Source organism: Amblyraja radiata, chromosome 10, assembly GCF_010909765.2.
Source record: "Amblyraja radiata isolate CabotCenter1 chromosome 10, sAmbRad1.1.pri, whole genome shotgun sequence".
In the NCBI taxonomy this organism is placed as follows: Eukaryota; Metazoa; Chordata; class Chondrichthyes; order Rajiformes; family Rajidae; genus Amblyraja; species Amblyraja radiata.
Genome location: NC_045965.1, coordinates 6,910,454 through 6,922,616, shown reverse-complemented (window position 1 = coordinate 6,922,616; position 12,163 = coordinate 6,910,454). Strand labels below are relative to the sequence as shown.

General features: G+C 45.6%; 2 protein-coding genes across 3 annotated transcripts in view; one reads left to right on the top strand and one right to left on the bottom strand.

Annotated features, from left to right (window-relative positions):
- dph5 (diphthamide biosynthesis 5) overlaps window positions 1-390 on the bottom strand; it is a 34,569-nt gene extending 34,179 nt beyond the window's left edge. The window contains exon 1 of the mRNA XM_033027933.1: window positions 146-390. Coding sequence (XP_032883824.1) covers window positions 146-280 — 135 coding nt within the window. The 5' untranslated portion in view covers window positions 281-390. The remainder of the gene's footprint in view (window positions 1-145) is intronic.
- A 104-nt stretch (window positions 391-494) lies between these two features.
- Window positions 495-12,163, top strand: part of LOC116977478 (uncharacterized oxidoreductase ZK1290.5-like) — a 115,774-nt gene continuing 104,105 nt past the window's right edge. For both annotated transcript variants that reach the window (XM_033027934.1, XM_033027935.1), the window contains exon 1: window positions 495-680. In XM_033027934.1, coding sequence (XP_032883825.1) covers window positions 605-680 — 76 coding nt within the window. In that variant the 5' untranslated portion in view covers window positions 495-604. The remainder of the gene's footprint in view (window positions 681-12,163) is intronic.

Here is a 12,163-nt window from a genome sequence, read left to right as displayed (position 1 = left end):
AAATCAATATTCATAGAGCTGGGCTGTATTTATGTATTATGGCCTTCACAATACAAGAGTATAAACTTTGCTCACGGGGACCTGTCTTTTTGAAAGGTGTACTCTGCCTGTAAGAAGGCTGTGGTATCTCTGCGTCTCCACGTACCAAGGCGTCTTTGCCGACACTGAGCAGGGACGTGTACGCCTCCAGGTAGACCCGGCTGCACCGCTTTACGATCTCCAGTCCTTTCACCGTGATGTCCCGGGCGTCCCCTAACCCCAAGCCGATCAAAAACAACATGCTGCCGCAGCCGCCCGCTTTGCCCGCCGCTCTCCTCCCCTCTCCTCTCCCCGCCGCTCAGGCCCGCTTTCACCGGCAATATGTCCTCGTGTGGACGGCCGGCCGGCGGGCCCCGTCTCCCCGGCAACGGCAGCAGCAGCAGCAGCGGATTACGGCACCGCCGCCGCCGCCGCCACCGACACCGCACTTTGCGCTCTGCGCCATCTTTGCTTTGCGCCGTTTTGCGACGCCGTGAGCAAGAAGAAGGCCGCAGACAGACATCATCAAAGATCATGGAGCGGATCTTTGGACATAATTGACTTTAAAACAAGTAGACATCTGGGGATGGATGCATCACAGGGGCTTGGGATTCCGACCGTGGAGTTGGCGAATGGGTTCAACATCCCAATACTGGGTCTTGGTGAGTTACTTCGTGTACTTGCCTTGGCTTGGAGTAACGCACTGGTTCAGTTATTGCCTCACTATACGTTCATAAGTGATACGAGCAGAATTAGGCCATTCGGCCCATCAAGTCTACTCCGCCATTCAATCATGGCTGATCTGTCTCTCCCATTCTCCCCCATAATCCCTGACACCCGCACTAATCAGAATCTATCTATCTTTGCCTTAAAAATATCCACAGCCTTCTGTGGCAATGAATTCCACAGATTTACCACCCTCTGACTAAAGAAATTCCTCCTCATCTTCCTAAAAGCCCTGTCCCACGGTACGAGTTCATTCCAAGAGCTCTCCTGAGTTTGCCCTGATTTGAACTCGGAGATTTATGGCAATGGCCACTCGTCGGTACTCGGGGCTCTCGTGGACATTTTTCAACATGTCGAAAAATCTTCACGAGTCTTCCCGTGCTTACCTGCCGTTAGCTAGGCTTCTCGAGTACCTGCCGTTAGCGTTACGAGCCGCTAAGAGACGTCCCCGAGCTCTGACGTACCCGCTACGTTCATTCTCCATGCTTACCATGAGTTTGATTTTTTTTAAACTCGGGAGAGCTCTTGGAATGAACTCGCACCGTGGGACAGGGCTATAACACGTCCTTTTATTCTGAGGTTATGACCTCTGGTCCTAGACTCCCACATGTGGAAACATCCTCTCTACATGCATGCTATGCAGGCTTTTCAAGATTTGGTAAGTTGCAATGAGATCCCCCTCATTCGTTCTAAACTCCCAACGAGTACAGGCTCAGTACTGTCTCATCACATGCTAATCCACTTATTTCTGGGATAATAATTCTCGTTAATCTCCTTTGGACCCCCAGCGCCAGCACAACATTGCACAACAGTGCTCAGATATGAGGCCCAAAATTGCTCACTATACTCCAATACAGTCTGACCAGCACCTGATAAATCCTCAGCATTACATCCCTGTTTTTGTATTCTAGTCTTTCTTACTGATTTGATTTGCAAATTAACTTTTTAGCAATCCTGCACCATGTGACCTGAATGCAGATTCCAACCCATTGCAGTCTGGAAAATCATTACTGCTGTATTAAATATGTGACCTAATTGATGTATCCCTGACTGCAAGATAAACTCTGATGGACGTGTAGGCATGGCACCTGATCTTAAAATTTACTCAATACAGTAATTTCCCCACAGGGTTCTGAAAACTGGGTCATGCTTTTTGAAGTTTGATGTGCAACCCCACCCTAACCTAACCACTCGTCACGTAATACAGTGAAGATTTTAAGAAAACAAATAGAAGCTACAGTTTGTCTGAAATAACTGAAATCCTGATGAAAAGAGACGACAAGAATGTGGTTTAAAAAGAGCATAATGAAGGTGATAAGACAGACATAATCAAAGAAAATTTGATACTTTGTCATGAGGCGAGGTATTAGGGCAGATGACCAAAAATGTATTCAAACTTCTCAATATTCCTTTGTTTTTTTTAAAAAGTAAAAAGTGAGGCAGAGTATTTTAGGAATGGAATTCAGAAGTTAAGGCCATAGCAGTAGAGTGGACTATTGTTAGTGGTGAAGCATTTAAAAATCAGCAATGCTCGTCAACCAAGTCAAGTTTATTGTCACCTACACATACTATGAGGTACAAATATAATGAAAATGTTTGCTTGCTGCAGCATTGCAGGCATAAAACTCAAACATACAAAAAGATAAATTATACAAGACTGAAAATAAAAATACTGTTAAAAAGGACATTAGTGCAAAAATACACAATTAGAACAAGAGCCGTGTAGTGCAAGAAATGGTCCATAGTGTTACATTGCTGAGGTAGGATTAGAGTTGTACAGAATGGTTCAAGAACCTGATAGTTGTAGCAAAATGGGTGTTCTTGAACGTGGTGGGATGACATTTCAGGCTTCTGAACCTCCTGTCCAATGGCAGCAGCGGGAAGAGACCCTTACCTGGATGGTATTAGTTTATTATTGTCAAATATACAGTGACACAGATAAAAACTTTGTTTTGTGTGCTGTCTAGTCAAATCATATCATAGATAGACACTAAACGCTGGAGTAACTCAGTGGGAGAGGCAGCATCTCTGGAGAGAAGAAACCCATTCCTTCTCTCCAGTGATGCTGCCTGTCCCGCTGAGGTACTCCAGCATTTTGTGTCTACCTTCGGTTTAAACCAGCAACTGCAGTTCCTTCGTACACAAATCATATCATATGTCAGTATAATCAAGCTACAAAGTTCAGCAGAAGTTCAAGGGAACAATAATCAGAGTGCAGAACATAACGCTATATCTTTACAGAGTTATAGCTACAAAGAAAATGCACCGGTCACGGTGGCGCAGCGGTAGAGTTGCTGCTTTACAGCGAATGCAGTGCCGGAGACCCGGGTTCGATCCCGACTGCGGGTGCTGTCTGTACGGAGTTTGTATGTTTTTCCCGTTTCTCCGAGATCCTCCCACACTCCCACACTCCAAAGATTTACAGTTTTGTAGGTTAATTGGCTTGGTAAATGTAAAAAAAAACTGTCCCTAGCGGGTGTAGGATAGTGTTAATGAGCGGGGATCCGGTGGGCCGAAGGGCCCAGGTGCAACGAGACCTGGGTGTCATGGTACACCAGTCATTAAAAGTAGGCATGCAGGTGCAGCAGGTAGTGAAGAAGGCGAATGGTATGTTAGCATTCATAGCAAAAGGATTTGAGTATAGGAGCAGGGCGTACAGTTTTGGTCTCCTAATCTGAGGAAAGACATTCTTGCCATAGAGGGAGTACAGAGAAGGTTCACCAGAATGATTCCTGGGATGTCAGGACTTTCATATGAAGAAAGACTGGATAGACTCGGTTTGTACTCGCTAGAATTTAGAAGATTGAGGGGGGATCTTATAGAAACTTACAAAATTCTTAAGGGGTTGGACAGGCTAGATGCAGGAAGGTTGTTCCCGATGTTGGGGAAGTCCAGAACAAGGGGTCACAGTTTAAGGATAAGGGGGAAATCTTTTAGGACCGAGATGAGGAAAACTTTTTTCACACAGAGAGTGGTGAATCTCTGGAATTCTCTGCCGCAGAAGGTAGTTGAGGCCAGTTCATTGGCTATATTTAAGAGGGAGTTAGATGTGGCCCTTGTGGCTAAAGGGATCAGGGGGTATGGAGAGAAGGCAGGTACAGGATACTGAGTTGAATGATCAGCCATGATCATATTGAATGGCGGTGCAGGCTCGAAGGGCTGAATGGCCTACTCCTGCACCTATTTTCTATGTTTCTATGTTTCCACACTGTATCTCTAAACTAAACAAAACTAAAACTAAACTAAAAATATAGCACAAGGGCCACATTGAGGTAGGTTGGGAGATAGGGACTACACTCAGAGGTCCGTTCAGTAGTCTGATAACAGCAGGGAAAAAGCAGTTTCTAAATCTGGTGGTAGGTGCTTTCAGGCTCTTGTAACTTCTGTCTGATAGGAGAGGAGAAAAGAGGGAATGACCAGGGTGTAAGTGGTCTGTAATTTTGTTAGCTGCTCTTCCTTTTCTGAGATAGGTGGGTATCCTTGATAGATGCTGCTTCTTGAGATGCTATATAGCACCTCATATAGTAGGGAGGGCTGTACCTTTGGTGAGCCGAGCTGAGCTCACCCTCTCTGCAGTCTCTTGTGTTCATGTGCATTGGAATTGTGGTACAAGGCCACGATGCATCCAGTCAGGATTCTTTCTACAGGGCATCTGTAGAGGTTTTTTAGAGTATTTGGTGGCTTGTCAAATCTCTTTAAACTTCTAAAAAAGTAGAGGAACTGGAGCAGGTTTTGCATGATGACATTCAGGTGCTGGGCACAGGACAGAACATCCGAGATGTTAACATTGAGGAATTTGAAACTACTGACTCTCCACCGCCAATGAAACCTGGTGCGTGGTCTCCCGGTTTCCCCTTGTGAAGTCCATGATTATCTCCTTGGTTTTGCTGAAGTTGAGCAAGAGGTTGTGGCTGCACCACTCAACCGGATGCTCATATGTCTCCCCTGTACACTGAGTCATCAACGCATGTGATTCAACCAACAACAGTGGTGTCGTCAATTAGTTTATAGATGACATTAGAGGTGTGATTAGCCACAAAGTCCTGGGTGTAAGAGAGTACTGCTGGGGACTAAGCACGCACCCTCGAGGTGCACCTATGTTGGTGGTCAGTGGGATGGTGATGTCGTAACCAATCCGCACCGATTTATGTATGCTGATTAGGACGTCAAGCATTTACTTGCAAAACTAGGTACATGCCGAACATGATGCCTACTTAAACCAATCCTTCCTGCCTGCATGTGATCCATATCCCTCCATTCACGTGTCTGTTTAAAAGCCTCTTAAATGCCCACCATCGTATCTGCTTCGATTGTGGTGGGTGTAAGGGTAGCAATGTGAATATTTTGATGGGGTACAAAGCACTGGGAGATTACTGAAAATGGAGGGGTGAGAACATGGAGGAATTTGTACATCAGATATTTAAAAATCAACCTGTTATCAACTGGGACCCAATGTGAGGCTGTGGACAGCTTGGAAAAGAATGGAATTTCAGAGGCAGACAACAGTGCTACTACATATTGTGTTTGATGTTGCTGGCTGGGTGAACACAGCATGTTCCAGTCAATGTGGTTTTATGAAAATAAAATCATGTCCAGCAAGTCCTTTTGTGTTCTTAAAGGATGTAATATGTGAAATTGATAGAGAGGCACTCGTTGCTGTAATGTACTTGGATATCCTAAAGGCATGAGAAGGTGCCACATAAAAGGCTGACGTACAAGATAAGAACTCGTGTTATTGAGGGAAGTGTGTTAGCATGAATTGAAAATTACTTATCACAGAGAAGGTTAAACAATCTTTTTTAGATTGGAAAGATGCAACTAGCATAGTGCCGGATTGATCAGATCTTGACCTTTATTTATCATTTACATCAATAATTTGGTGAAGGAAGCAGAGTATGCAGTGTCCAACTTTGTTGATGGAATGAAAGGTGGAAGGGTCAATAGAGTTCAGAGTCTTTGCTTAATTGTCAAAGGTACTGGCAACAAAACAATGAAATTCTTACTTGTTGCAGCTTTACAGGCCAAATAATGCAATAACACACAAATAAGTATTCAATATTCAAGATAGTTATTATACATTTTACCAGGTAACCAGACTATAGTAGTGTAAAACCAAAGTACATAGTTGCAATCAAAACAACATTTATAGTAGATCATAATTGCTGAGATAGGGTTATGGTTGGTGTTATGCCGTATTCAAGTGTCTGATGGTTGATGGGAAGTAGCTGTTCTTGAATCTGGAGGTCACGGCTTTCCGGCTCTCTTACCTTCTTCCCGATAGTGGTAGTGAGGCCAGGGTTGTGTGGGACTGATGATACTATAAATATGAGGCAGTGCCTACTGAAGATCCTTTCGAGGAGGTCAGTAATGCTGATGGAGCACGCAATGTTTACCACTTCCTACATCCTGGAAGTTTGTGTGATCTAAGCATTGATGTAATGAGTCAGTACCAGGCACGTGCCGTGGGTAATTATTCAGGGTAGACAGTCAGTCGGCTTTTTAAAAATCTTAACCTGCGCATGCGTAGATTGTTCTCTCTGTAAGCTGTCAGTCGACTTTTATAAAGTCTTCAAAAGCCAAATCTCTTAATAAAGTAGCGGATTTCCCGGCAATGAAAACGCACCCCCATTTTGAGTTGCTAAATTTTCAAAGAAGGCTGGTGGGACATAGAATTTCTCACGCTCCAAAAAATAAAAATAAAAAAAGCAATTTGCCCAAGGCTTCCAAATCTCTTTCATTCTGAATTACTAAATGGGAGCGGGGTGGAGCGTGACGGCAGGTGGAGAGGTGGAGGGAAAAATGGGAGCACACCGGACAAGTTGAATCAGTTGTGATCTTATTGAATGACAATACTTGTTCAAGGGACCAATTGGGGGGAGAGTTCCTTTCACAGTTTGTGGGGAGTCTGGCCAGGGGTAAAGTTGCGGGGAGGGCAGGAGCATTGAGAAGGAGGGGGTCGGGGATCATGCCAGTAACTCACTCACTCACCACTGCCGCGGCGCTCCAGGCGCGGAGCCACCGCATTGTGGCTGGGGAGGGAAGCAGCTTGGGTGGCTGTGAGTGGCCTCTGGACCACACATCGGAACTGGACGCCACCTCAGCGCCTTCTGCCCGCCCGCTCAACTCTGGCAGTGCTCTCCGTCTGAACATCTCTCACCTGTCGCTCGCCGGCTTCACTCATGTCAGCCGCTTCCTGCAAATCCTTAAATTGCGACAGCCGAGTAACCTCAATTGGTCCCTTGATCGCGCTGTCGGAATTTAAGGATTTGCGGGAAGCGGCTGACATGAGTGAGGCTGGCGAGCGGCAGGAGAGAGGTTTTCAGATGGAGAGCACTGCCAGAGGTAAGCGGGGGCTGACAGAAGGAGCTGAGGTGGCTCGCAGCCACCCGAGCTACATCTCCCCCCGGCCACAATGTGGTGGCTCCGCACTCGGAGCGTCGAGGCAAGTGAGTTGCTGGCATGATCCCCGACCTCCTCCTTCTCAACGCACCTGCCCTCCCCGCAACTTTATCCCAGGCCAGACTCCCAGACGCTGTGAAAGGAACTCTTCCCCCCCCCCCCCCCCCAGCGGTGCTGTCCTTTCCCATCAACTGCCAGCAATGAGGGATAGACTTGGCTATCCCTCAGTGCAACAACATCGCTCTTGATGTTGCTGAACTGAGGGATAGCCAAGTCTATCTTTCTTGGCTAACAACCTTCCAACTTCGGCTTCCAAGACACATGTAAATTTTCGTGCCTTATTTTTGAGTAAAAAATAGTGTCTTCATTGCCGGGAAATACAGTATTTAAAAACATATAGCACCAAGAAATTTACTTACCACATCATTTGTACACAAACTCCATTCTTCTCTCTTTGTTTCTCTAGACACTCTTAAGATAATGGCAATCCATGTTTGAAAAACCCACCAAGAAACTCACATGCGCAGTATGATGCTGTGAAAGCGCAGTACTGCAAAAGCAGAATTTCAGCTGCATTCTGTCCCCTGGAAATTGACGGCTTGAAGCATCGCTGACGGCACGTGGGCTGCACAGACCTTCGCGTGTTACATGTACTGCGGATGAAAGGCACGGAGAATTATGCCTACCTAAGAGATCAATCTCATAGATGGGCATTATTCTCCCATACCTTTACTATTTATATTTAATAATTACCATTTTATTATTTTAGTCAGGGTAGGCAGTGCCTACCTTGCCTTCCCTGACGGCACGTGCCTGGTCAGTATGCTCTCCACTATACATCTGTAGAAGTTCGATAGAGTATTTGTTGTTATGGCACCATTCGATCAGATTGTCAATTTCACTTCTGTACCTTTTATTCATTTGACAATGGTGGTATTATCGGCGGAGATAATGATTGCATTGGAGCTGTATCATTATGTATGAGGTCGTACATTTCAATAGGAGGAATCTAAAGACAGACTCACTGGAGAGAAGTCGGAAATCGATGATGTGCAGAGGGAACTAGGTGTACTTGTGTATGAATTACAAAAAGTTAATACACAGGTGTAGAAATATTGGTCATATTGTAACGGTTTAGAAATTACGAAGCAGTGCAACAATTCTCTTGGGTGTTGATGAGGCAACAGCATGAGTGCTGTCGTGGTCCCTTCTTAAGAAAGGATGTACTAGTGATGGAGTGAATCCGGAAGAGATTCACTAAGCTTGGATGATGCATCATAACATGCTGTAGAAGTTGGATCTATATTCTTTGGAGTTTAGAAGAATAAACAAAAACCGAAGGGGAGATGACGATATTTCCATTAGCAGAAGTGTCCCAAACAAATGCATGTTCTTGTAGAGTTGCTGCCCGACGGCTGAGATACTCCAGCTGTTTGTGTCCTTTAAGCGGATGTACTTACAAGATTAGGGAACACTCATTTAAAACTGAGGTATGTAGGAATTTTATCACGCAGCAGGGGGTGAACCTCTGGCATTATCTACTTCAGAGGATTGTGGAGACACTTGAAGATATTTAAAGAACAGACCGATAACATTTTGAAAGATCAAGGAATTGAACACCATGTGGAAATGGCACAGAAGAAGCGCTTGGAACAGAAAAGATTTCAGTTTATTCCAGTATATAAACTGACACATGATCATATTGAATAGTGGGGCAGGCTTGAGGGCCCAAGTGACTGCCTCCTATTTTTTATGTATTCTTGTGAATCTTTTGCACGTGGGGGGTGAAATGCAATAGATGTGATTTAGGATAATGTGCTTCTTCTTCTTCTGTCGTATGTCTTTTAGACCTGCAGCTCCGTTGAGGCGAGCCAGGCCAACGTGTCATCGTCCAGGTCATCAGACCTCGTTTATCATTCGGTGGCCGGTGTTTGGGGCAACTGGTGACTATGTGCTCTACTGTCTGTGTTGGGTCCCCACACTCGCAGGAGGCGTTGTCCAAGAAGCCTCGCCACTTCATCGCTACTCCATAGCGTCCGACGCCTATCCTCAAGCGGTTGATGGTTGTCCACTGCTTTCGGGGCAGCTCCTGGCCAGGGACGTCCATGGGGTCATTGATGTAATGGTGTAGTCTAGATGGTTCCGCTGACTTCCACTGGTCTCTCCATCTCGTCTTGATCTAGGCGGCCTTAGAAGCGTCAGCCGGTGTTGTGCAGAGCAGCTCTTGGGCTTGTGTGGCAAAGGGGTGCCGTGACTTGAGGCGCACTCGTCGTGGTGTCTCTGTGACGGTCTGATGGAGGAGGTGGGATTCACTGGTCTGTGCCTTTCGAGAGAGGGCCAGCGTGGCTGCTTCTCGTCTGATGTGGGCTGGGGCGATGCCAGCGAGGACAGGCAGTTGGTTTACTGGGGTGGCTCGTAGGCATCTGGAGAAAGTCTGCAGGGCGCTGTTGAGGGCAGCATCCGTGACACTGTGGACATGTGCAGTGTCTATGTCGTGGCTCCCCACGTGGTGCCGGCTAGGTGGCGTATCAGTGCGGCACGGGCGCTTGCCTTTGCCTTGGCACCTTCCAGGTGTTGTTTGAATGACAACGTTCTGTCGAGCTTCACACCGAGGGACGTGGGGATGGGCTGGGACCGTAACCGGGCGTTATCCACCTTAGGATAATGTGCTTAAGCTTAAAGTAAGTCTCACAGGAAAAATACATGTGAAACACACTTGTGGTAACATTAGGGAATGTGCTGAAAGAGGAAGTAATGGATACTGATGGGGGGAGGGCATGGTAATGAGTGGGCAGGAACTGCAGATGCTGGTTTACACCCAGAATAGACACATAATGCTGCGGGACAGGCAGCATCTCTGGAGAGAAGGAATGGGTGACGTTTTAGGTCAAGACCCTTCTTCAGACTGAGGAAGGGCCTGAAGAAGGTTCATTGGTCTGAAGAATGGTCTCGGCCCGAAATGTCACCCATTCCTTATCTTCAGAGATGCTGCCTGTCCCGCTGAGTTATAACAGCATTTTGTGTCTATCTTCGGCATGGTAATGACATTGGTCGAAGGACATGCAAACACTGGAGGTACTGAATCTACTTTTGAGAAATATCATGTAGATCAGTCCGAGTAAGAGCTGCATATTAGTTCAAACTACCAAAAATAAATCCCACTTCTTGGTGGCTTTATCCCGCAAACCTCCATGATACTTCGCCTCTTGACTGCAAAGTTAATAATGGATGGAAAAATAATTGCTATGTATAAAAATCACACAAGCTGATGTTCAGCCGGAATCTGGTGGTGAAGAAATTATTGTAAACTATATGGCATTATAGGGTTTTACGGGAAGAGGAGCCAGTCAAGCATAAATGGTAAATTCAAAAGACAGATTATTCAGTCACTCCAGCTCTTTTTCCTGTGGTTGCCCCCTTGAACTCTAAGAAAATACCTTGTTATTGCTGAAATATTTACTAATTGCCTAAGATTGGGTGAATAGAAACATAGAGAAAAAAAATAGGTGCAGGAGTAGACCATTCGGCCCTTAGAGCCAGCACCGCCATTCATTATGATCATGGCTGATCATCTAAAATTAGTACCCCGTTCCTGCTTTTCCCCATATCCCTTGATTCCTTTAGCCCTAAGAGCTAAATCTAACTCTCTTGAAAACGTCCAGTGAATTGGCCTCCACTGCCTACTGTGGCAGAGAATTCCACAGATTCTCAACTCTCTGGGTGAAGACATTTTTCCTCATCTCAGTCCTAAATGGCCTACCCCTTATTCTTAAACTTTGACCCCTGGTTCTGGACTCCCCCAACATTGGGAACATTTTACCTGCATCTTTTAATCCTTTAAGAATTTTATATGTTTCTATAAAAATTCCCTTTCATCCTTCTAAATTCCAGTGAATACAAGTCCAGTTGACCCATTCTTTCATCGTATGTCAGTCCTGCCATCCTGGGAATTAACCTGGTGAACCTATGCTACACTCCCTCAATAGGAACAATGTCCTTTCTCAAATTAGGAGACCAAAATTGCACACTCCAGGTGCGGTCTCACCAGGGCCCTGTACAACTGCAGTAGGACCTCCTTGCTCCTAAACTCAAATCCTCTTGCAATGAAGGCCAACATGCCATTAGCTTTCTTCACTGCCTGCTGTACCTGCATGCTTATAGCCCTGTCCCACGGTGCAAGTTCATTTCAAGAGCTCTCCCGAGTTTGCCCTGTTTCGAACTCGGAGATTTATGGTAATGGCCACACGTCGGTACTCGGGGCTCTCGTGGACATTTTTCAACGTGTTAAAAAATCTTCACAGGTCTTCCCATGCTTACCTGCCGTTAGCGAGTCTACCCGAATACCTGCCGTTATCGTTACGAGCCGCTAAGATACATCCCCGAGCTCCGACGTACCCGCTACGTTCATTCTCTGTGCTTACCACGAGTTTGATTTTTTTTAAACTTGGGAGAGCTCTTGGAATGAACCCGCAACGTGGGACAGGGCTATGACTTTCAGTGATTGATGTACAAGCACTCCCATTCAGGGAAAAAACTGTCCCTGAATCTGGAGGTATGCATTTTCAAACTTCTGTATCTCTTGCCTGAAAGCAGAGGGGAGAAGAGGGAGTGACCGGGTCCTTGATTATGCTGGTGGACTTGCCGAAGCAGCATGAGGTGCAGTAGGAAGGCAGTGTGAGGTGTAAATGGTGAATAAATAGTATACAAAAGAAAGGACTACTTCTGGAGGAGAAAAGTTAAGATACAGACAACGTTTAATTGAAAACGTGGAGGAAGCATTTTTAAATCTGTGGTACAGTACTGGTATAACTTGCTGTTCAGACAAAAAGTGACACCGTTTATTCCAGTAAGTAAACTGACGTTTATTTATTTGCGGAAATAAGTAAACCCTACCATGTGCCCAAGTGTGTATCGTTATTTATTTCAGTCATATGCTTTCCCATATGTTTCCCCAAAATTGGCTATTACCCAGTAACTAGTAGCACTGTAAGTCAGCTATTTTCCACGTACAGTATATGTG